This window comes from Empidonax traillii, unplaced genomic scaffold, assembly GCF_003031625.1.
Source record: "Empidonax traillii isolate 1590-97213 ecotype Southwest subspecies unplaced genomic scaffold, ASM303162v1 scaffold207:size1520225, whole genome shotgun sequence".
NCBI classification, from domain to species: Eukaryota; Metazoa; Chordata; class Aves; order Passeriformes; family Tyrannidae; genus Empidonax; species Empidonax traillii.
Genome location: NW_020955400.1, coordinates 1,399,607 through 1,425,885, shown reverse-complemented (window position 1 = coordinate 1,425,885; position 26,279 = coordinate 1,399,607). Strand labels below are relative to the sequence as shown.

The following is a 26,279-nucleotide window of genomic DNA, read 5'->3' as shown; positions in this document are numbered from 1 at the left end:
ACTGATAATGAAGGCAAGGAGTTTACCACTCTCATTCACAAAGAGGAAAAAAATATTTGCAGTGGAGACAATTCAGTCTGTTTCCTACATAGGCATAGATTTACCAAAAGAATTCAAGGAAGAGATCAGCAGATCTTTGCACTTTCACATGTGTTTGCCCCTACTTTCTGTGTTGCAGTCACAGCCAGAGGATGAAAGAATCTCTCAATCCCTTAGTGCTTCAGCAGTGTGATATTCATTCACCTCCTGATAACTAAAAAGGCACAAAAGACTTTTCAAAACAACAGAATTAATGGTAAAAAAATATAACCCACAATTTGGTAAACAGGAAGCCTGTAACTGGGAAACAAGTAAGCTTGATAGGCATGTGAAGATGGCAGTCCAAGTCCATCATTTACTTGCATAGATTATGGATGAGTTAGTTGAGGAAGACTATTCTATGTCTGTGCAAGACCATCACCCCTCATGAAGGAGATTTCTGTCTAGGATCATCAGGCATCTCTCCAGACATTTGCCCAAGCCTGTCAAACATCATTATTTGACATGACCTCTTCATGGCTGTTTTTTTTTCCTCTTCCAGATAGAAGAATTCTTTTCATTACTGCACTGCATACAGCATTATTTAACCAGTTTTAATGAAAATTAATATTTATTTTTCTGGATTTTCCAACATATATTTATGGTTGTCTAACAATAGCTCTGCATGCATGCATCCAAGATACATTTTACAAGTGGCACAGAAACAGTACCTGTATTTCTCTCTTTCAAATACCAGTAGAACTGTCCCATATGCAGGCTGTGTATGTATTACAAGTTCAAGCCCACATAATTCAGTTAAATTTGTGGTCAGAAGACAACAGTGTATCACATTGCTTTGCAGGAAGTGCAGCCAGCCCCAGGCAGGCTAATACTAACATATAATCTTGGCTTTCTGTTTGTGGGTGCTCTCATACAATTGCTGGATAACGTTTTCCGTGGGCAAAGTCTAGGCATATATTTGTAGACTGTAAACTCATACATAAATTTCAAGTAACATTAATTCAGTCCTCTTGTGTATATTCTTTGTTGTCCAGTGTTTTACTTGACCATAGAAGCACTTTCCAAAAGACCTCCAGCCTTCCACTCTTACCTTGGTCTCTATTGTTTGTTATGTTACTATCACTAAAAGCAGCACTTTGGAACATTTCCCTTGAAAAATCACTATTAAGTGAAAGCATTCAGCCATCTATGCTGTGCCAGCAGTACACTCTGTCTGTGGTGATGGTGTTCTTTCACAACACAGATCTTTTTCTTCCTCTTGACTTTTGGGAAACACCACGTAGAGCAGAAGTGTTCCATGCATCCCCCACCAGATCAGAGAAGCATATGCAGATAGGTAACATGACATGCAAATCTGCTCAGTAACAGTGTCCAAGCAGCTATGTTCCCTCATATGCACACAGGGAAATTGCCCATGTGTTGTACTTTTTGCACTTTTTCAGCTACTCACACTACCCCTTCAGCTATGAATTTCACTTCTGATGCATCTACAGGGAAGAGTAAACGAAATGTATCCCTCTGCTTCAGGCAATAATGTGCCTCCTGCGGCTTTCCTGGTCTAACTGGCTGAACCTGCTGCTGTCCCTTTCTTACTACAGGCTGACAAGTAAAAACATGAAAAATCTCTCACTTACTTCAGAGGAGAAAAAGCTCAGGAGAACAGGAAGCTGTGTATGAAATAAAGAACGAAATAATGACAAAAAAAGTAAAAAATGAAAGGCCTACACTGAGGTCATGTGAAGAAGAACAACAATCAAGGGAAAAGGAAACAAAAATACAGGGTACAAAAAGAAAAAGAAGGCAGAAAGGGAAGTTATTAAAGAAATACAGTTGGTATGCTGAAAATAGAAGGGAGATAAGGCAAAGCGGTGTTGTAGAGGAAGTGGAGGAGAGACTAACGTGAAAGATTAGAAGAAGCAGTCTTGAAGGAAGAGAGATACAAAAGACACTATGGAAAAAAAGGAAGCTACAATATTGTCTTACAAGCTAAGCTATTTCAACAGTCCTTTGGTGTTTGTCATGTAATGATCACCAGGCTATTAAAAGTTCTGAAGCATTTCCAGTGAGCAGTCAGTTCCTTGAACCAACCTGCTGTTGGAAGCCAATATTCTGACATGTGGATAAATAGATAATTTAGAAAAGGAACCTAGGGATGGGTTGACTAATAGCAACTAATAGCAAAAAAATAGTTTTTATTCAGATCAAACTTTAGGCTTTGGATCAAGAGGATATAAAAAGTCTGTTTTGTAAGACACACATTTTCTCTTCCTGAGACCCTCAGCGCAGAGAAACAAACAAACAAAAAAAAACCCCAAACAAACCCAAATAGCTTTTATTTTGTATTTGAAATATGAAGCAGGTGTCTTATTTAAAGGCAACCAACCAGCTAAGCTAGTTAATATGGCCCAAAATAACCCTTTCCTGGTCTCCCAGTGGAGACAACTGAAGGTAAAACGTAATGTAATCCCAATTACGGTATCATAAGCTCAACAACTCTTGTTCAATGGGGGGTTTTGTTGACATTCAACTGACAAAAGGGAGTCAGTTAAAAAGTAGAATTACTTATAGAAGACCAAGTGGTACTTAAATTTAGCTTATAATATGAAGATTACCTACCCTGCACCAGGCAGGTGTTGATTATTCTATGACCTCATACATGATGGATTTTACTGCACCAGAGAGACAGGACTGCAAATGACTGAATTTTTCCAAGCTGTTCCACACATATATCAGACAGCTTGAACAAAATTAATATTAATGAAATTAAGGCAAATTATTAGTTCAGGCAAGATATAGTGCTATATGTTAGGCATGATGTAGTGTAATTAGTACTGATCAAACTATTAATCATGGCAAATTACCAGTCACATTTTGCCCTTGGTGTTTTTTAGTGGCTCTTCTATGAATAGATCATGCTTTTATTGACTTTTCTGGTTCTGATGTTGGTGAATACTACTCAAAATCAGTATGTGAGAAAAAAATTAATCTACAGGCTTCTTTTGTGCTGTTGACACCAAACTTGTATCCTTAAGTACTTGCATTCAGTTTATTAATAATAGGACAGTTGGTCTTTTAATTGTCTGATTTGATAACTCCACCCCAGCCAAAACTAGAATATCAGTGTTCCCCTCTTTTACCAGAAGAAAAAAAAAAAAAAAAAAAAAAAAAAAAAAAAAAAAAAAAAAAAAAAAAAAAAAAAAAAAAAAAGGAGAAAAAAAAAGGAATGAGGGAAGTAATTACTGTTTGACAGGTTGGAATGAAGGCACAAAGACTATGTCTAAGCTTGAGGAAGAAAGCATTCTTACATACACGTGACAAATCCATCCCTCCTTGTTTTTTGCAATAAGAGTGAAACTATGGCACTGGTATGGGCAGAGATCTTCAGTGCAAGCAAGATAAATGCCCTCTATGAATGGACCATAGAGCACAAACCAACAGACATCAGTCTAGACACACTTAGAGAGGTTTACCAAAGTGCATAGTGGTTAAAGTATCGCTTTATAATATACAGTCTAATATAAAATAAAAATTTCATATTCATCTTCAACCTCCCAGCTAATGATAATGTGTCTTGTTTGTCTCATTTCTTGACAGGAACCTGTGTTATCCTTGCCACCCTCCATAAATAAATAAATAAATAAATAAATAAATTTTCAGTAACAGACTTTCCCAAGCTTATATTCTGATGTCATTACTGCTGAGAAAATACATACTAATTGGAACAATTATCTTGAAGTTAAAATAGCATGACAATTTAAATTAATAAAATTAAACCAAAATCACTAAACACATTTTTTCTCCAAGAATGCTAGATTTTTTGCCTTATTTTGCCAAACATCTCCTATCTTCATCCACTCCCATCTACATTGCCTACACTATCTTTGTATGACACGGAAGTAAGTATTCTCTAAGCCATCTGAAGAAGTTTGGAACATTTTACTGAAGCCATTGATTTAAAGCATAACAAAGAAATTAGCATATAGAACAAACTGCTGTAGTATCAGGAGTAATTGATGATTGTTTGACAAATCAGTCACCATATATTTTAACCACTACTTTCTTTCCCCCTGGAGGCATTCCTTCACTGCCAATCAGATCTTCACTTGGCTTTCCAGCCTGTGTGCACGCACTCTGTCCAGACAACCACATAATATTTCCCTTTTGGAGTGGTTGTCATCGTTCTCCAGCAAAAATAGCTTTGTTAAAGTATTTATATGATAAACAAATATTACAGCATGGAGACAGTACTACTTAGCCAAACAACTTCATCGTTTTATAGCAAGCACAAACACCTGGAGTTGTGTGTTTCATTTGGAGAGTAGGTTAGCAAAGATTTTTTTTTTTCTGGCACCTACAATCTGCACACATAATACTGCACAGTCCTAAGGACAGGAAACTTATTTTATTTTGGGTTCTAGCAATGTGTCTGTTTCAGAGAAGCCGTGGATGCCCCATCCCTAGAAGTGTTCAAGGCCAACTGGGATGGGGCTTTGAGCAACCTGGTCTAGTGGAACATGTGCCTGCCCACGGCAGTGGGGTTGGAATGAGATGATCTTTAAGGTCCCTTCCAACCCAGGCCATTCTGTGATTTTACGACTGTCTGGTATAATTTTTAAAACAACCAGAGAGTGGTAAAAGTATTTTACTAGATCAATTTAGGAACCGGAGGGGAACAAATTTAGCTGTGGGTGTTCGATGGGTTTAATAGGAATCCCGTAAATGAGCAGGTGATTTCTTCCTGGTTGCCTGAGCCTTTTCCGCATAACGCTACGTCACTGCTGCCTGTTTGCACAGGGCGAGCTCAGCACCACCCTTCCCATGCCCAGTCCCAGGCCTGCATGTTCAGAGAGGCAGCTGGGGTGCAACACCCTGCACCCACAACATCCCTAGCCGGGTTCAGGTAATGGAAGAGGAGATAAGGAGCCAGCATGGGTCACTGGAACCCTCCACTTGCCACGCATCCGGATAAAGCCCATTTTTGTCCCACGGACCTCTCTGTCACAACGCGCTTTGCCGAACGCTGGGGAGAAACCCCAAGTGTTTTCAGAGACTTCACCAGGAGAAAACTTCGCCGCCGCCGCTGCCACCACCACTAGAAGGGGGCAGAGGATGGCACTGGCAGGGAGCTGGAACTTCCCCGGTCTGAGCCTTCTTTCGAGACTCAGCTCCCGCTACGGCCGCCACTCCGCTCCGCTCTCCCCGAACACTTCCAGCCCATCCTGCCCAGTCTGGCGGGCGTGGAACTTCGGCACCTTCTGGGCGACACGCAAACCTGCTCCCGCTGTCCTGTGTCCCCGTTCCCACCCGGTACACTGGAAGGGCAGGGCGGGGCGGGCCGGGTCCCTCCCCCTGCCCCTCCCCGCCGCCCTCCCCCGGGCTGGTATAAGCCCGCGGAGTTTCCGCGTCCTGTGACTGCAGTCAGGTGGTGCTCGGGGTTCCCTTCTCACTTCCCTCCCTCCCTCCCTCTGTCCTGCTCCGTCTTCCCCCTCCTGGCGAGGGCCGGCCCTGCGGGGAGCCGGCTGGGGAAAGTTGGAGGAAAGTTGCTAGCTGGGAAAGTTTAGAAGCGGGATTGCCGCGGCCCCGGCAGCCCGGCCTCTCCGCCACGCTCCACGGGAGGGAGGGCCGAGGATGGCCGGCGGGGAAGGAGCGGGCTCCGGCGTGCCGGAGTGTCGGGAGCACCTCTTCAAGGTGCTGGTGATCGGGGAGCTGGGTGTGGGGAAAACCAGCATTATCAAGCGGTACGTGCACCAGCTCTTCTCCCAGCACTACCGGGCCACTATCGGCGTGGATTTCGCGCTCAAAGTCATCAACTGGGACAGCAAGACTCTGGTGCGGCTGCAGCTCTGGGATATAGCAGGTACGGGACAAGGCGGGCTTCTCCCTGCAGGGTGAGCCCCGAGGGTGCTGCGAACCTGGCTATCGGGGGCCCGGGGCCCGGCCTCTGCGGAGGAAAGTGTGTTTTGACAGTGAAATCTGTCTTCTTGTTTTTCGCTTTCCTCTTGTTACGTGCAACCTCCCCTGCCTGCATTTGAGGCAGAAGTAGAGGGAGGTCTTGACGTGGGAGTGAAGTTTTTGACTTTTTAATGGCTCTGTGTGCTGCTGTTAACTGATGCTGTTTGGTTCTTGGCTTGGCCCGGGGTTTTGTAGCAGTCCTCAAACAGCTGCTTTGCTCTGACTGCCAGATCCACAGCTCCCGGAGAGTTCCTGCTCATACTGCTCCTCCTGACCTGCTTGTTTGGGTGCTAGTGGCCTTGGTTATGGCTACTGCTGAAATTAATTCATGGTTAAGGCTCTGTAACGCATCTAGAAAAAATAAATATATTTTCCAAGTAGGTTATGTTTAGTAAGCAGGCTTTACAGGTTAAAGGTAACCCAAACAGCTAAAATTGTGCTCAGAAGAAGTATGCTAAACTTTGTGTGTCTGGAGTCACCTCCTTGATTTAAAAGTAACTTACGTCCCTGAAACATGGAGTGAGGGAATGGAACTTCTGTCATACTTAGCTCTGCATTCAAATTATGAGTTTGTGTATTAGAAAGGTACTTTGAACAAGTGGAAGCAGACAAGCCCTGTTCACTTGTCCAAACTGTGCATCATTCTTTTCCTCTATATAGTTCAAAGCTGTTCTTTAGCACCTCTGTTTCAGATATTCAAACTGTATACCTACCATGGTTAACTTCTGCTGCAGTGTTAAATGCCATAGAACAATCTGTTTTGCTGTGGCCTTGCAAGAAGTCTGTCCTGTCAGCACCTTACTCACCTTGGTTGGTATTGTATTTCTAGTTTTGTGTGCAGCCCAGGTGTTAACCTGCATCTCTCTTTATCTGTGTCTGCCATGTTCAGAATATATCCAGTTTTGGATATGAAAAAGTAGACTGTATTTCAAATCCTGGTGTTTAAACCTACTGCTACTGGAAGACACAAGAAAAAAAAGTGGTTGTTTCCATTAACTCCATGTTTTATCAGTGGAAGCTCAGAAATGAGGAAGTTTGTGTGGCTGCTGTAGCCCTGTGACAGACCAGCTGTACATCACCTTCTGTTCTTTCTGGTCTAAAACACTACAAATGTGTTTCCTCAGACTAAAAAGCCTGTTTCTCACTGCCATACACTGCTGAAACACCCCATGCATCTTGCTGCTGTTGGCCTGTGGGACAAATGAAAATATTTTCTAGTTGCTGTTTTGAAGAGCATGTAAAATGTTGGCAAGCTTTCTCTTTTCAGGTCTCTTTTGTGTTCCTTTTGTGGATCAGCTTTAAATTTCTGTCGATCAATTAACAGGATCAGTACAAGCTGCTGCAATCCCCTGGGTATATTTTAGCAAGTCTGGGGTTCCAGAGATAGAGGAAGGGAGGCTATCAGGATCCTGGGGTTTGGCAGGCTGCCATGCTTGCGTTTGACTTCTTTTCAATCCTTAGTCCCTGAGACTGGGGTAGGCTGTAAGTTTTCCCAAAGCAGTCAGTTTCAACAGGATAGGCAGAAACTTAGCTGTAACTTGTAACAAAGTTTGGACAGAACCTATTTATATTTTGGGAAGTTCTATCAATATATCCATGTGTTAAGTTCAAGATCCAGAAGACAGTATTTTTCACTCCTGATTATTTCCCTTAATGTGTTTTTGACAGAAGACTGAGTTAAGAGCTTCTACTTAATCCCTGGAGGCTTGTGCTAATATTTCTGATAGATTGAAGAATTAAATTTTTTTTTCTGTCACTGAAATATTTTTCTTAGTTCATAGTACTTTTGTATGAAACCTCTGGCTAGTCTTTCCCTAGCAAAAATGGGAAGATAAAATTATTTTGCAATTTGCACTCTAAACTCTTAGTCTAATCTGGTAGTTTAGGCTATTCTGTTTTCAAGGGGCTGAGGGTTCTTCCCCCAATAAACAAAACCAAACAAAAAAACACAAAACAAACAAAACCAACAAAAACAAACAAAATAACCCAACCAAAAACGAAGGCCAAGAGGGGAAGTAATCTTACACTTAATCATTTTGATTGGCATGTGCTTAGCCAATGTGAGAGCAACAATTTGGACTCCTATAGCACTCGACGTCTCAGAGTTAATAATTAAAATAAAGAGTGTTTTAATATCCATAAGAGTTATTTGATGGTCTTAAAACTGCTGAAGTCCTCAACCCAGGAGTGTATTTTGCAGCTATTTATGTACACAATCAGGAATATTTCCAAATACCTGAAGATGTTAACAGACTTACTTTGAAGTTATTAGTTAAAAAAACAGGTTGAAGATGGCTTCTATACAGTCATAGAACATATTCTCTAAAGCACTTTATTGAAGTGTAGCACAGTGCCCGAGCATGTGATAGTCATTCCCTTTTAACTCATCAGCACAGCTGTCTTCTGGCTTTCAACAGCTCATGTAGATAATTTTGTCTGCTGGTGTGTGCAGACAAACAGCTTTAGATCTCTTGAAGAGATCTGAATCTTATGGTAAGTAATGTTACATGTGACTTCCCTGCAAGCAATATGGTGCTGGCATTCTGAATTGATTTTGATGCATTTAAATAGGCTTCTGAATTAAAATCTATAGCATAGAAAAATCTAAAAGCATAGAAAGAGTGATTACATGAGCCAGCAGTGAGCCCAGGTGGCCAAGAAGGCCAATGGCATCCTGGCCTCAGGAACAGTGTGGCCAGCAGGACATGTGATTTTTTTTTTCCCCCTGTACTCAGTGCTGGTGAGGCCACATCTGGAGTGCTGTGTTCAGTTCTCGGCCCCTCAGTTCAGGAAGGATATTGAGGTGCTGGAGCGGGTCCAGAGAAGAGCAACCAGGCTGGTGAAGGGACTTAAGCACAAGTCCTATGAGGAGAGGCTGAGGGAGTTGGGGTTGTTTAGCCTGGAGGAGGCTCAGGGGAGACCTCACCACTCTCTACAACTGCCTGAAAGGAGGTTGTAGCCAGGTGGGCGTCAGTCTTTTCTCCCAGGCAATCAGCAGTAGGACATGAGGCCAGGATCTTAAGCTGTGCTGTAGGTTTAGTTTGGATATTAGGAAGAAATTTTTTATGGAGGGAGTAATCAGACATTGGAATGGGCTACCCAGGGAGGTGTTGGATTCTCTGTCCCTGGAGGTTTTTAAGATGAGACTGGATGTGGCACTTAGTGCCATGGTCTGGTAACCACAGTGGTGTTGGATCAAGGGTTGGACTTCATGATCTTGGAGATCATTTCCAACATGGTCGATTCTATGATTATTTTTCACTAGATCAAAGCTTGTATATAACAGTTCATAATAAAAGCTCTCCTTAATGGAGATAGATGCTGCAGTCTAAGGTTTTGTACTTAAGTCAATGCTAAGAACTGACCGTGTAGGTCATTCTTAAAACCATAAGGCAGATATTGTGCTGGCTTCTGGTGTGATTGTAGGCAAAATGACAAGTGTTGTGCTGTGTATTGCAATGCAGCAGGTTCCTGGGTGACTTCAAATTCTTGTGCTAGCTGAGGATTTAGTTTGGTGTCTGGGTGACTTCAAATTCTTGTGCTAGCTGAGGATTTAGTTTGGTGTTTGTTTGTTTAATATTTAGATAATTCTATCAAATAGAGCATGACAATGTTACACTGCCTCTGCTATTTTTTTTCTTTTTTTCTAGTGAAAATAGCTGCTTTGTTGTAAGGTACAAACTAATGCAAATTTTTGCAACAGCATCAAAGGGGAGGGGATGTGAAATGAAGGGGGAGGGAGTGTACTGTTGTGCATAGACTTATGTATTTCAGAGTTACTCAGGCATTTTAGTTTTTAGGCACCGGTTGCAACTTCTTGAATAATGGAGACGAAGAAGCTTAGTAGTAAGACTAATCAGTCACTGTCAAATTATCTTGGTTACAGGATGAAGTATTCTGAAAAAAGCTGGACAGATTACATGCATGTTCATACAGGAGCCAAGCTTCTAAACCTTAGCTGCCCTTAGGCATTACTCCCAGGTATTTTGTTTGGTTGTTATCTTTAAAAAAAAAAAACAAAACAAACAACAAAACAAACAAACAAAAACCCTTGATGTGTGAAGTAATGATCAATTTCTCTTTCTGGATAAGTTCTGAAGGTATTAGAACCAGGTTAACCATCTTGATCAAAGGGCATAAATGATTGGCAAAATAAATAGGACACAGGAATGAGTCGTGATAAAGAGATGTCAAACAAAGGAATCTTAATGATAAGGAAGTGCTTTTATAGTCTGTTTCAATACATTAGAGATTCCTACTTGACAAACATGCTGTGTTAATGAGTACACTGCACTGACCACAATGTGGTCAGGAGGTGTATCTAGCGTATTGATGAAACTTAGTCAGATGATACTGAGAGAACACTTCAAGGGTTTTCTATATCATAGAACCTTTTGATCTGATCTAATGAAACCAGCAACTGAGTAGCGTTAGCTGCTGCTCTATGGTCACGTTGATTATCACTGTCACTCATATCAGCCTGTATGAACATGCAACTTGCTGGAGGGCAGGAGTGGTAAAGATCATAGATGACCACTTGAGCTTGGCTTCTCATGAAGGTTGCCACTAATGGCAACTAGTAGACAAATTTGATTTTAAAGCTTTGGCTGAGCAATTCTGAATTAACTTCAGTGTAATAGCACCCTTCTTCCAGGACTTTATTAGAATTTTTTTGTAAAAATATTTATTAAAAATGAAGTAATGCATTAACTCGAAGAGTGTGGCTATGAAATAGGCCAAACAGAAGAGGAGTACTTTAGAATACTTTGGTATTCTAAATCTGCTTTACATGCTTTCAGGAGTTGTAGCATGCCAATTTGTTATTAAAACCTTGTTTGTCTTCTTGAGAAGATTGGAACTCTAACAAAAAGTATATACCAGTCCCCAAGAGGATGGAGAAATCAGGTGAAGTATTTTGGCTGAATACTATGTTGAAGAAGAGCTGAAAGAACCTATCTTTTCTAACACTTACAAATGAATGTTAGATATGTGTTAAACTTCTAAGTTATTTAGGAAGTTTACTTGCTCTTATTTGTAGGAAGCCATGTGAAATGGGAAAGAGTGCAGGAAACCAGGGATGTTGTTGACTTTCAAAGGCATTCAGGCTGCTCCAGTATGTGACAGTGTACCTCCGTGTGAAAACCCTTAGTTTAAACCAGCTCAAAAATCCAGTTATTGTCAGTCTGGTTTTGTGCTACTGGCATGTCATAAAGCTGCCAAGTTGCTTCTATATCATTAACTTGTTTCTTGAAGTAGACTGATTTTACTTATTTTTTAAGTAAGGTCTAAACCAAGTTACATTAATGCATCTCTGAAAGTCTGTAGGGATCAACTAGAAAACTTCTGCCATTTCCTATCCATACGCAGCTCTGTGCCGTAGAGACATTCTTCAATTGCTTTGCAGAGGAGTCTCTCTCAAGTATGAAGAGCTTGGAGGCAGCAATCTCTGAAGGTAGCCAAAGTATTCTTGTAACAACTTGTCCTTACCCACAACACATTTTGAAGGGATTGAAATGGCAACTCCTGCAAAGAAACCATTAAAAAAATTGCTTAGCTGTGTGCCTAGTACAAGTGAGCATAGGGTGGAGGCAGGACAATCCACGTATAACCTGGTCCCAACTGTGGGGGAGCTTTTCCTCACTTATGAAGATATGTTATGAGTGAAAAACATGCACATAGATAACTGCATGAGAAATGTATGCGCAACTTGGAGCTCCAACATTTTTCAGAAACTGGTAAGTTTTCTCTGAGGGTATTTCCTAGTTTATATGGTGATGAAGGTTCCAGGTGCAGCTGCCTTCATGTGGAGATGGGAGTGCTATCATTTTGCTAACAGATGATGCAGGTCAGAAAACTCCCAGTCAGGGTTGGAGAATCTTTTATGTGACTGTCTACAGACTCATGAAGAAGACGTGAAAGACTTGTGACTCAATTTCTGAATGCTTCCTTCGTTCCTTACACATATTCACACATGTGTAAATATAAGTCCCATAAGAGAAAATTTATGTAAAGATGTTGTTGGCTGGAAACATGCAAGACTAGCAGATAAAGTTTGAGGAGAGGAAGTAGAAAGCCTGCTCGTGTTGAAAGATTTTGAACACTGATGTAGAAGCAGTAGAGGCAAGAAACAACTGAAGGTGTACTGAATGTTTCCATCTAGAAACCACCCCTCTGTGGGAAATCTTGTGTGGGTGTCCTTTCTTACGGCTCTTCTGGAATAGCTGGATTAGGGTTATGAGAAATCAGTTGAGAATGACTGGCTGTGGTTGGAGCTCTACAGCAAAGTATCTAGATAAATGCTGAATGTGTTTAAACTTGGGGGTTTTTGGTTTGTTTCCAGCTTTTAGACATCTCTGAATACAAACTCTGGATGTCTTCTTTTTCAGGAATTCCTCTGTTTAGGTGCACTTTTAATTAAATGCTCTCAAGCGAGCTATGGCTATTGGTCTTCCTGATGAAGGGCTTTTTGTGTTTTATCAGTGGGATACCAAATCATATCAGTGAAGGTTCTTGTGCTTAGTCGTATGCTATGTAGGAACTCCAAGTGCTGTGTATATTGTCTTGTGCTAAACTTAAAACCAGTGTTCTGATGGAATTCCATGAGCCTATGGGAAGTGCTGCTGTGGTGAAGTTGGTGTTGTAAGGTAGTTTAGTATGGTAGTTTTGATTATGCAAGACAGGACTGTTCAGTTAACTTACAGTTAGAATGGTAGAATTGAGACATGTTCTTTGAGTGTCTTGGAAATAAGCTTAGAATTTCCTCATGGGGTTTTCTACGTGTTCTACAAGAAATGAGGTTAAAGATGTGATCCAAGAAGACCGCATGATCTGTTGCAGGCTTAAAAGAAAGTTCAGAGAAGTTGTCATGCAGGAACTCTTAATTTCTGTCAACAATAAAAAAAGGAACTTAATGCTTGAGCTTCTGTCCTCTATGGGATAGATGGTGCTTCAACCTTTTTTTCAAATAGAAAGGGTTCATGTCACAGCAGTTGCTCAGAAGCTTTGTGCTTTTTACAAGATCACAATAAAAATGCTTTCCTGATGGCCTGATACAGAGAATAAAGGATGGATGGGTGTACCTCAAGTGGCAGAGGGGTTACCTTAAATTCTTACGTGAAGTACAGCAGACAGGAGGGAAAATATTATATATCACACAACATAAGTAATTTTTTGTATTAAGTTATGAAACAAACTAGAAAGCTTTGCGGAAATAATTATTTTATGGGGATCATAAGCTTTTCTGAGGCAAGTATTAGCTAAATTCTTGCCTTTCATGTAATACTGACTCAAGTAGTCAGAAATTAAGCTGGTTTGACAAGTCAAGCACATTATCCTTCAGAGGCAAAATGGTGTAGACAATATTGAATATACACTTTTTTCTTAATGCATGGAGTTTACATGAATGTAAATCAAGCTTTATCAACTCTCCTTGCATCAGTGTTGTAGCTTCAGAATCTTGGTGCTTCACCTTATTTACATCTCCACTTTGCCTCTTACCAGTTTGATTTTCTTTGTATGCAGACTAGGACAGGGTATTACTGAAGTGCATAGCCATGAGTATGATGAGTTTGCATGTGCTGTAAAGGGATAGTTCTCAACTGATTACCTATGAAATACAGGAAAGAAAATAATCCTAGCAGCCTGGTTTCAGAAAAGGCTCCAGCATGCAGTAAAAAAATAAGATTCTTCCCTTCAGCCACTTAGATTGTCTCAAGCTGTCAGGGACCTTCCATGAACTCCTGTGATAACCACTGCCTTGCTCTTGTAATCTGCTGTAAACAGTTCCCTCCAAACACTTGCTTCAGACGTTCAGGTATGATATGCCATGTTAGAAGGAAGTGATTTGCAGCAAGGGAATTTCTGTTTATATTTTTGCATGAAAGCATCAGAATCTCTCTTGTGAAATTCTGGCACATCTTAAAGCTAGCATGAGGAGCAGTAAGCAGTGACTACAAAGCACAGCATGCTTCTCAAGCAGCCTATGGTAGAATGCTCAATATTCAAAGTTCTCTTCTGGCTATGGAAAGACAGAAAAAGGATAAATGGGATGATATTACACTTTGAAAAATGATGGAATTTATAGAGGTTTTTTTTAGAAATAAATGCCTGAACTCTCTCTAGAAGGCTGGCAAACTTTCAGCAGCAGTGTCTTCTACATTAGTGGGTAATGAAAACCAATATTCCTTATTGCATGGATTTTAGAAGCTTTTCAAATAATAGATTTAAAAGCAGCCTCTGAATGTCACTGCAAACAGCTTACGGGAACTTGTTCTTTAAATGCTCCCAGACTAGAGTACTGGGTAAAGTGGCAGCTATTTGATACAAAATTCCAATCACACACAATGTGCCATGACACATTGACCATTTTAGAGATTAACATTTTTTCTGTCTCGTGATAAAGTTGTTCTTGAGACAAACTGACTTTAGAATTGTTCTCCCGTGTAATGTTGTAGTGCCAGGCAGCATCACCGTTAGGTACACAGTGCAGCTCTGGCTGCATGACAGTGTATCAAAGGATATGGATTAGAAGGTGTTGGGCAGGAAACAGCTTAACTCTGGCGATGACTTGTTTGGGCAAGTCTTGTTAAAGCAGTGTAGGAAGTATGAATTCATGCTGTTGCTGGCACTAATTGGAGTACGTCAACTTTTTTTGTATACTAATGCAAGGAGAACTGTTCCATACATGCTGCATTTGACAGCTAGTTAGAAATCATTTAGCTTGCTTGAACTATGCTCTTCTAGGAATGGAAATCTAGGGCTTAAACAGGGACTTTTTCTCTTGCTGTTTAGCAGAGATGCAAGTAAAATAGGTGGAACTTTCTTGTACAAATACGACTGTCATACTGCTGCATATTATATGCTTGATGTTGGACAAAATCACTGAACTGTAAGTGCAAGGTATTGCCTCTAAATTTGTAAAGACAAGATATTAAGGTGCTAAACTCAGTTTGGACAATTAAATCATTAGATTAGCCCAAGGCTACCAGCAGCAACGAAAAGTTTATCAGTCTTGCTGCAAAATTCTCTGTAAGATCTGTGCAATTGCTGGAGGAAGACATCCTGTCTTTGTGAGAGAGAATGTTATGCTTTTTCTATTAGACTGATAGTTGTAGTGCAAATCAGGTGCCTAGCTTCTGAACACTTGCCATCTCAGTGCTCTTGCTGTTGGATGCTGTGCTCCATGTGGGGTCTCACAAGGGCAAAGGGCCAGAATCACCTCCCTCAGCCTGCTGGCTGCACTGCTTTTGATGCAACCCAGAATCACCTCCCTCAGCCTGCTGGCTGCACTGCTTTTGATGCAACCCAGAATCACCTCCCTCAGCCTGCTGGCTGCACTGCTTTTGATGCAACCCAGAATACAGTTGGCTTTCTGGGTGCAAGTGCACATTACTGGCTCATCCACCAGCACCCCCAAGTCCTTCTCCCCAGGGCTGCTCGATCTGTTCTTCCTCCAGCCTGTATTGGTCCTGGGGGTTGCCCTGATCTTGGTGCAGCACCTTGCCCGTGGTCTAGTTAAACCTCATAAGATTCCCATGGGCCCGCTTGTCAAGCTTGTCCAGGTCCCACTGAATAGCATCCTGTTCTTCAGGTGTGTTAACAGCACCACTCAGCTTGGTGGCATCTGCACATTTGCTGAGGGTGCACTCAATCCCTTTGTCTGTCATTAGGTAAATGTGTTGTTTAACACCTCTGGTTTTAACATATGGCAGCTTTGCACTAATAGCTGAGATGGGTAAGAGTGAGGAGTGGAGAGCCATCTAGTACTGACAGTCTTGGAGTCTGCCTACTCTCAATCTGTGGCTGCTATTCATGGGAAAAAAAGAGGTAGATACACTTGAACATGAGCAGTAATATTGATAGTGGTTTGGTTAACCTACTTCTTGCAGAACAGATCCAATCTAATTAGGTAAGACAGTTCTGGGACAAGCTGTGCTGGTTTGGGGAGATGGGAGAAGTCTGTCAGCAGCAGTAACTTGCCAGTAACATATTTATGTATCGCTCTGGAAAGGAACCTTGGTCAGCTCACTCCTGATCCTAGTAATGCTCAAATGTATATTAGGTGTTTGGAGAACTAGGAGATGCATCCTCAGGGCAGTTCTGGATATTTACTGTATTGTGCCAAACATCCAGCTGGCATCCAAAGTGTGGTCTCTTCCTGCCTGTAGCTCCTAAAGGACTTAGGTGCGTTTTGAAAGTGATGGTGGCTCTAACTCAGCGAGAGGATTGGTCTGTGTGCCCAGTTGTTTTGGGTGGTGCTTCAGCTAGAATCAATTGCACTGAATGACATTTGAGAGTTGGAAGAGTAAATGAGGAAATGCCACTCAGCTGTTCCTGGAAGAAAGAAAAGGGGTTTCACTTATTGTTCAATTCTGGGGTTTTTTTTTACTGTCTAGGCTGAATAAAAGTACAAGGTCTCACGGTCCTGAAAATTGACTGAAAATACTAACTCATGGAGTTTGGCACTGAAGCCCAGATACTTGCACTGTGCTTACATGCTGTGTGGCCAATAGGGTTGGAGTAGTTGATAGCAAGGACCTGACTTTTGGCAGTCAAATTAAAGTTAGTCTCACTGTCTCTAGTGACCCTTCTTGAATTTTGGTATGAGTGACTATCAGTGGTCATGGTAAATAGTTGATCTGAGAACCCTTCACACAAATGGAAGTAGAATGTTGAAGTATTTCCAGACTAAACATGGTTTATTACAAATAGTCACTATAGCTTAATAAGCATCCTGTTCACTGCAGTGTATAGTAACTGCTGATAAAAAAGCAGATTGATGAAATGCATTAGCAGGATAATACTTCTATGCATTTTGATCTAACTGATTTTGATTCACTAGATCTCCTAGTTATTTTCTTTACTAATGCAGTATTGCTGGATAGTTTTGGGGGGTTTTGCCCTGGGTTTATAGATAAAACTTTTCCCATGTGGCAGATTTCTTGTTTCTTCCTTGAACTTAAACTGCCTTTTCAACTATTTGATTTCTTCAGTGTTCTGAAGGACAAAATTGGTGAGAGCTGTTTGACTTTATTTATAAACAAAGGACTTTTTGCTGTTTATCAGACTTTTGGCAACTCTGTATTATTGGGTCTAGGAAAAAACTACAAAACTTCATTGCATTGATCAATAAAGCAGCAAACAACTTTGGAGTAAAACTCTTCAGGTAATTTTATATTGACTTTCAGGAGAACACAGTCTAGACTATACATCTGTGGTTTAAGATTATTTGATGTGGAACTGCCAAACTTGTTAAAATCATATTCTGAGCTCTGGTTACCCATTAAGCTGATTAGCCTGTTAAAAATGACTTGAACTAATGTTACTTCAATGAAAAAAAACTTAATTTCATAATTTTTCCAGTTTTCAGGGTTTTATAACCCTTTTCTTCCTCATTAATGAAACAGCTTCTGGAGGATTCCAAAACTATTAGTCACATCTGCGAGAGAAAAAACTTTGAAGAGCTTTGTCCGTTGTCCATAGGTATTCCGGATGAGATATTAAGAGTTTAAATGCAACTAAAACAATTCTGGTTTGAGTTGTGTGGCTTCAGATAAGACTAAGCTTATATTTTTACAAGGTAGGGGAACTCTTGCTATGCTGTTGGTATTGACAGAGGTAGAGCAACAGTCACCTTCATAACAAAAAGAGTAACTGGGGAAGCTTCTTCTAGATAGGCCCTTTTCTGGTCTTTGAATAATTTCTGTTAGTTGATATAAACTGCATATTAAGATTTACAGATATAGTAAGTAGTTTGGGAGAAGGGACCCTGGCAAACTCAATATTATGTGTATTGAACTAACTTTTACATTCAAATTTCTTTTTCTAGCCCCGATTCCCATCATGTAGGAAGAGTTAAGAGCAGAAATAATGGTGTGATTGTAGAGTATATTTTGTCAACTGTAGGAAAGAACTGACACAGTAAATCACACTGTTGTAATAAAGAGGACACTATTGTTTCTCCCTTACACTGGGAAAGGTTGCTGTAGAAACTCTTTGAAATGTACTTCAAGGCAAGATTGGCACTCTTTGAATTTTACAATGGTAACTTATCTTTTGCCGTGAAGTAAGGGACAAAGATAAAGCTTCAAACCTGGCCATATTTTTTTCATATAGTTTTTTACTTACAGTTCACCCCCCATTACAATGTAAACCAGAGAGTTAGAATAGCTCCCAAATTCTGATACAGTTGTAAACTCAACTTTATTCCTGTAGTGTTGCTGTAGGCAACTGTATTAGTTCCTGATGTATGGCATTGTGCAAGTATTTCACTTAAGGTTGTTGCAATTACTGGACAATATGGTGACAATATGTGTGGAGTCATTTAGATGTAAAAACTTCGTGGCTGAGAATGCAGAACTTTGCGTTGCATGCAGTCACTTCCACACCTCTTAATAAACCCTCTGATCCCTGTGACTGTCCTGTAGCTTAGCTCCTCACTTATACCTGAATCCCTAAAAAGTAAAGTATATCTTTGTCTATCTCTGTATATCTCAGTATATCTCTGTACAATCAGGTTTATGTCAAGGCAGTAGACCTACCAGAATAGTTAGTCTCGTGATGGCCTTTCTATACTGTTGTAGTAAGAAAGGAGTTCTCTTCCTGCCTTCTTCTTTCCAAGTTTATACACACTTGAGATTTTAAGTCTAGTTTAATCTGATCACTTTTAGCCTTTTTATCCTCTGGGGGTATGATCCACTTTCTGCATTGCTCAAGACTATTGTCACACATGGTGACACGAGTACAGCAAACATCCTGCTGGACATAGGAAAGAGCATGGCAAATCTCTGAACTGTGCATGGCAAAAATTGAGACATTTAGGAACAAAGAGAAGGATGATCAGACTTGAGACTTTGGAGGAGTAGTGTGTTCTACAATTTGCTTTTTCCTGTATGAGGTTTCTTTTTTTCTTTTTTTTTTTTTTTTTTTTTTTTTTTTTTTTTTTTTTTTTTTTTTTTTTTTTTTTTTTTTTTTTTTTTTTTTTTTTTTTTTTTTTTTTTTTTTTTTTGCAAACTGAAAAGCAGTTGTAAAAGCTCTGTCTGAAAGTCCTGTTAAATTTTCAAAAGGCAGTCTTTAAATGCTCTTCATTCCCCTACAAGAAGCTTAGTGTGTGCATTATCAGTAGTGACAGGATTGTAAAGAAATTCTACTTAGTTTAAATGGAATCCTCTTCTTGCCTCATGCCATATACTTTTTACCAAACAAAACTCTTACCTCTTGTTACTGTCTTCTTTCTATGAAATAGGGTATATGCATCCTCATTAGGCCTCCAGATGGGATGGAAAAGCAGTCATAAGCTAGTATTTTGGTCAGATTTCTTGTTAGTGAATGATTTTTAGAGGTGAAAACAGCTCTGTAAAAAACTTGTTTGGAGTTTGGGTTACTTTAGAAAAGACAGCACTCATACTGGGCTGTATTTCACCCATTAAAAGGCATTTATCTCTAAAAGTACAATGATATTGAGCTTGTGTATGTTTAAGGGAGATATCAAATCCTTCTAATGTAAAGCTTAAATCTTATAAGTAAAGTTAGAAACTTTCATGCTGATAATGCACGTAAGTTTTCTACTTTCAACCAAATTAAAATGTGGAAAAAATATGTATTAATGTTTTTTCCAAATCTAAAACTATGAGAGTTACTATAAGGGACTTTTAACTTCTATCAGTAAAGCCTGCTGGAAATAAGACTTAAATGATTTTTGGGTAGCTGAAGCCCATAGTCTCTAAAGTGGCTGCTGTAGAGTACAAAGTAATATCCACACAGGCTTGCATTCCTACCAGAACTGCTGTCTTACACATTGAAAAAAACCACTGTACAAGGCTAACCTTGTACAAGGCATCTGCATTATTCTAGAATTCTCGAGTCTTCAAGTTAGCAGCACAACCCCATTTACAGTGGCCTTTCCTGGTGAGGCCATGATGGGATTTGGCTGGTCTGAGCTGGTAGTTCTGCTGCAACCTGTTGTTGCCTCTCTGGTACAGCATATCTGGCTTACAGTTGCAGGGTGTTGAATCTTCACATAGGCTGGGAGATACTGGAGTATGAGAAGTCACCAGTGTCAAGGAACCACCTGCCAGGCAACCTTGGTTAGTGCAGCTCTCCAGTGTGTTGTGTGTAAAGGCATTGGGCCAGGTGGGTAGGGAAGACAGACTATGGTAAAATGTTGGGACTTCTTGGAAATGCAATGGAAGAACTTACCTGAGTAATGATCGGAGTTTCTGGCAAAGGCTAGGTCCCCTGGTATTTCTCTAGGAGAATTTGGTGGTGGTTAGGACTTGTCAAGTTTGGTTATGAGCTATACTTTTTAACTTTGTTTCTTTTCTTTGGAAGTTTATATGTGATGCTGTACTAATTTGACCTCTTTTTTTACACCTTAAATACAACATTGTACATGTTTCAGCAAGGGTTATTGCTACAGGAGGCTAGAATGGTTGCCTTGTTAGCTGTGTTTCTTAAAGCTTTTTTGGATGCTAGGGCAGTAGGCAGGAAGGGATTCAGTCAATGGTAATGTCCTTCACTGTGGTAACTGATTGCAGCAAGCTCATCCACAGCACGCTCAGCTATCTGAGAAATGGTAACTTCCTGATAACCTTTTCTGCAATTGCTAAATAACTTAGTTTTCATATGTAGTGAGTGTGCTGTGTCTACTCCTTGCTAGTAACAGTCTAACAACCTTTTCTACAAGTAATCAATAAAACTTAATTTTCTTATGTAAATGTTCAGCAAGTTTTTGGAAAAACAGCCTTAATTAAAGACTAAAAGCCCCCAGCTTTCTAGTAGGGAGGACTAATGGGACTGTTTCACTTGCTGCTTCAGATTCGTGTTCAGTCTCCTGTAAATAACAGCAAGTGGTGTTCATTTCTGCACCATTTCGGGCTCAACTGAAGAACTTTTTCTCTAGAAGACTGAAGTATAGAGCACTGTAGACACTGAGATTACACTTGTTTGTTTTGCGGGCCTGTCCTATGATGTGAAGGGATATACTGCCTGAATTGGACACAGGACTCAAGCATTTTAGCATGGTCTGAGGTGTTCCCATATGGCACGAATTGGTGGTTAGACTGACAGCTAAACAAAAGGGAAGCTTAGGAGGAGCTCCTCATAGCTTGTGTGGTACCCTACGCAGTGACTGGCTTAATAGAACTAAATTTGAGTGTAGAACTCCATTAAAGAAAAAAAAAAACAAAAAAAACAAAACAAAAAAAAACCCACCACAATTGAAAGGTAAAGCTTCTTTGGAAATGACACAATTGACCTGCAGAAGTAGTAAAAACCTTCTAGTCTAACTCCTAATTTGTAGTAAGGCTATACTAAAAATGCCTTTTAGGCAGAAGAGTCCAGCCTGGAAAGACCTAGGGACACAATGTGTACACTCTTTAGGAGACTTGTATTAGCAATGTAGCACTTCCAGTGGAATAGTCTCAGAGATGCAGTCTTGGTGCCTGGCCTTAAAGTCCATGGCATAAATTCTACTTCAAAACTTGAGCTTTGAATATGGAGATAAGAACTTTCCTCTTGGATGCTGCTTGTTCTCATATGGGATAATTAACTGGTAGTGAAGAAATTCATGTGTCATTTCCATTCTGAAGAATATGCTGGCTACTGATGCTGCTTTGTGCAGCATCATTCTTTAAAGGGAACAGCCAGAAAGCAAGTCAGCTTCTTTATAATTCTCTGGAAATTTACTGCAGCTGCTGCTGCTTTCAGGCAATTCTAACAGCTGCTTAGGCAACCTTTCCAGAAAACGTCTGTAGGGAATGAGCTAATCATACACTGAAGTACTGACACTAAAATGAATGAGACAATTGAGCTAGGAAAGCATGCTGCTGAACAGGATCCCTTGTGAAGTTCCTTCACCTGTTGAATTTCTGGCTCCTTATGAGAAGATAATGCCCTGTTCTCCTTGTATCTGTTTGCCCTTGCTAATCAAAGGTGGACTTGAATGTTTATAAACAGAGGACAACTAGATTTCCTAATACAATTCCTACTTTTTCTATGTATTTTAAAACCTCAAATCCACTAAGTGATAAAAAACGAAGTCATGATATACTGTAAAACTACATTGTAAAGTACAGGGAATACTTTTCCCAGTGAAGTCTTCCAAACAAAGCAGGAAGCTATTTTACTAGCCCAGACTTCCCAAAGAACGTGCTGGGACTTTACACTGCTATATACAATCAAGTATAAAAACACATATTCTTGTCCAAACAAGAATGAGTGAACTGGCACACTGTAATTCTACAGTTCAAGGATACTGACTATAATAGTTTGACTTAATAAGAAAAGGCTTTTTTTTTTTAGTTTACCCTACTCACTGACAACTGTTTTGTTTTGGTTTTTTTTCTGGATTTTTGTTGTGAATAATCCAGTAACTATTCCAGTGATCTTGTTTGAAATCCTAAGATTGCAGTAGAACTTCTGTAGTTGGAAAATGATCCAGAGAAAATCTTAGGTTTAAAAGATGAAGTCGAAGGTAACAGGTTTAGCTAGAACTGCTAAGCTAGCTCCTTTTGAACCTGTCCCTAAGGAAAAATCTATAATATAGGTGACTTCTTCAAAAGATGCTTTGAAGGCTGTTAGCCTTGAAGCTTGCAGAAACCCTTTTTGCTCACCCTTTAGGAAAAGGCTGAGTTTGTTTAAATCTGTAGCTGAAGTAACTAGATTTGGATATAAATTGGATATTTATTTTTTGATAGAAGAATGATTTGTGTGTAACTGTTGGTAGTGTTTTTAGTAATTACTTCTCAAAAAACACTACTCAACAAATAAGTTTTAAAAAAATTCAGAGTGGTAGTTGGAATTGCAAACTACCTTTAGCACCTGACTTGTCAGGTGTAATATATATATAATAGCCGTTACAATGAGCTTACATAGGATAAAAGAGGCAATGTTTTATGAGCTAGGTGACTAGACCCGAATGCCAAACTTATGAACTAAGCTGGTACAGTAGTCCATTTGGATTAAATACAGTTCATGCTTCAATATAAATATACTTGGTCACTTTCTTCTCTTTCAGGCCAGGAGCGCTTTGGAAATATGACCAGAGTATACTACAAAGAGGCAGTTGGTGCTTTTGTGGTCTTCGATGTCACAAGAGGCTCCACTTTTGAGGCTGTTTCAAAATGGAAGCATGATTTGGACAGTAAAGTACTACTTCCCAATGGCAGCCCCATCCCTGCTGTTCTTCTTGCAAACAAGTGTGACCAGAAGAAAGACAGCAGCCAGAATCCCTCTCAGATGGACCAGTTCTGCAGAGAAGGTGGCTTTGTTGGGTGGTTTGAAACATCTGCCAAGGTGAGCATAATAGAAACATGTTTTCAGTCTCTTGAGTATTGGCATAAGAATGAATGATTATAATCATGTAGGAAATAAAATTATCATGTATAGGAAGTGACAGTCAAATCTCTAGTGTTCAGCAAAAATTTGAAGTGGTGTGCAGGCTAGCTTCACTCCTGAGGAAGATGAGGCATATTTGGTTTAGATTAGAACTGCATGGGCAGGAAAATGTGCCTATCTGTAAACTGCCAAAAGCAGTTTGTGGCTGACGATCACAAGCTTGTAAGGTTCAGTAGTGATGGGCTAAACGTTCTTACGATCTAACCTTGCTCATGTAGAGTTCATATCTACAATCAGAGACAGAATAATGTACTGGGCTGTTATTTTCTTTGGAACCAAAGATGAGCAGTTCCAAACATGGCAGCCCTGTGGTGAAGTAACAGGTGGTCCAGCAAGATCAAACCTGTGGCCAGAGACCCTTTGGTATTAGGGCCACCTTAGACCCTCAGTGACTGGGAAAGTTACTCAGTACTGTTACTCAGTGACAGTATCTTGACAAAGCACATCACTAGGTATTCTTCATACAGACCTTCTTTAGAGTGTATGTGAAGGTACTTTTCAAAGCTTGCACAAGAATACGTAGAGTGGGTAGATGATTACAATACTATGGATAGTGCAGTGTAATTACCTGTGATTTTTCCTGATGCAGAAAAGCACTTTGGCATTTGTGAGTCTTCCAAATGCAGGTGACATTTATATCCCTGACTGCCTACTAAATTAGAGTCACAGTATTCAATTTGTAATATGGGTGAATAGTTTTGTCTCAAATCTTTCTGGTAACTTTTGAAAAAAAAAAAGTGTGTGAGCAATGACCTGATGCATCTAAACTGTTTGTGTCATGCTGATAAAACTGAAGGAAAGTTATTCTTTTTGGACAGCTTTTTAATAGCAATGTGTGACTATTTCAGAAAAAATCACTGACTTCTTTGCTGTTAACATTTTTAGGACAACATCAACATAGACGAAGCTGCTCGATTCTTGGTGGAAAACATCCTTGCCAACTACAAAACCTTTCCTAATGAAGAGAATGATGTGGGGAAACCAAAACTGGACCTAGACCCATTGAAAGCAGAGAGTAAATCACAGTGCTGCTAATGCTACCACTGTTAAGAAAATATGATGGGATGAGCAGCAAGACTGTTCCTTAAATCAAAATGCTGCTATGGTGCTGCGTTGTGACAATCCATATGGGGTGTCTGGTACTATCTGAATTGGTGACTCATTTGGGTGTTTACATATTTTTGTTTAGCATGAAACTGTGGATCTTGTGAGTTATCATTCCACTTGCTTAAATGACTGCATCTTAGTCTGATTAGTGTCTTCTTACTTGAGAACATAAGGTAGTGTTTACACTCCTAAAGAGGAACAAAGACAACATTCAGCGTCCTGTTTGCTTCTAGGACATATGCTACTTGTCAAGATTTTAGCTGAATAGACACTTGCACCTTTAAAGTAAACTTTTCCTTTGTCACCAGTAATGTCTCACTTTAGCCTTCTCACCTGCACAATTGTCCCTATTTATTATCCCCCACTGTGAGGGTCTGTCTCACTGCTAGTTGTCCTGGACCAAAGCATCCCAGAAATCTTGAAGGGGCCAATGACAGATGGGAAGTGTCTTTCCTAGTGTGATCACTAGGACTGAGTGGAATAGATGGCTTTTACCACTGAGTTAAGCCAAGATGGTTAAATTATTGTATTTAACAAGGGAAAGACATGGTTATGGAGATAATTACAAAAATGCATCTCCAGCCATTTAAGGCAGAATATTTTCAACTAATACTTTACATATGAAACACATTAATAATAAAATTATAGTTGTGGTAACCTCACCTGTATGCACACCCAGAAATAGAATTCAGTGACTTTTTCATGCACTAACACTGAAAGCTTTACCAAGAGTGCAAAAAGTACTTACCTTACTGTCCTGTGATAATGAACTTCCTTCTTTTTTCTTCTGTCTTGAGATGGTTCTGAATACCATGAGGAAAGAGGGAGGTCTTGGAGGAAATATATAACTGGTTCATGCTAGTCTGTCAACCCCCTTGCCCCAAGCTCTATCTCGTTCAGTTTTAGAACAGTGCTGTGCTCTTTTGCCTACTTTGAACTGATGAACTGGCTTACCTGTTTGTAACTGTATACTGAGATGCTTGTTTCTTATAACACTCATATGCATTTTCGGCAGCAAATGAAGATCAAAAGGTTTAGAGAGACTTTATGGTTCTTGAATGCATTCTGGAACTCTGGCTCTGCCTGGCTCAAAGGCTTTGAAGCTCCTCTTTGTATTAAGGGTTTCTTCTGTCCTATAACTCATTGCTACTGAATTTGCAAGTCTTATCTTGCTTGGTTTGATGGTGCTGATGTTTACTTAAACATCAGAATTAAGTATGTTCAGGATTTGATATACTTTAATCTGTATTGAGATTTCCTAGGCTTTTTTTCTAAAGAGTAATGTAATTTTTAAGAGATAAATAAATATTTTGGGGCATCTTATGTATGTTGTTGGTGTATGCTTTTGAGAACATGGATTTTCACATATGTTCCACACTATACTCAAATGCTTTCACTGACATTTGAAAACAACTTTATCTTCTAGTACTTGCTATGTTAAAGGTTTATTTGAAATTGTCACAGTAAGGCTTGGCATAAGCTAAAAGTGAGTTTGATTAGCTAAAGATCCTAAGGAAATTCAGATAAAAGGCTTCTTAGGGTGTCTTCTAAGCCAACATCTTTCTCCAAGCAAAATCACAGCAGTGTGCTTAGGTGTTCCTGGGTCTGGTCCTAAACTTTAAAAAATGCAGAATGTATGGCCCTGGCAAAGTTATTTTCAATGCCTGACTGTTTCCTGAGTATTTAACTAGTGTGAACCTTTGTAACTTTCATTTATGTCCATGGTTTCCTGTCTTTCTACTGTACACCATTGTAAAGAATGTCATTTAGATTTGTGCAGACTTATT

At 39.9% G+C, this 26,279-nt stretch overlaps 1 protein-coding gene across 1 annotated transcript; it reads left to right on the top strand.

Moving 5' to 3' along the window:
• Positions 1-5,421: 5,421 nt before the first annotated feature.
• Positions 5,422-25,815, top strand: RAB32 (RAB32, member RAS oncogene family). Its single transcript, XM_027887351.1, has 3 exons — positions 5,422-5,896; positions 23,006-23,283; positions 24,271-25,815. The coding sequence occupies exons 1-3, from the start codon at positions 5,668-5,670 to the stop codon at positions 24,418-24,420; spliced, it is 657 nt and encodes a 218-aa protein (XP_027743152.1). The 5' UTR covers positions 5,422-5,667; the 3' UTR covers positions 24,421-25,815.
• Positions 25,816-26,279: the final 464 nt, after the last annotated feature.

Coding starts and splice junctions, on each gene's coding strand:
- RAB32 (XM_027887351.1), top strand. CDS start 5,668: ATGGCCGGCGGGGAAGGAGCGGGCTCCGGCGTGCCGGAGTGTCGGGAG. Junction 5,897..23,005: donor GCAGCTCTGGGATATAGCAG/GTACGGGACAAG, acceptor CTTCTCTTTCAG/GCCAGGAGCGCTTTGGAAAT. Junction 23,284..24,270: donor GGTTTGAAACATCTGCCAAG/GTGAGCATAATA, acceptor TAACATTTTTAG/GACAACATCAACATAGACGA.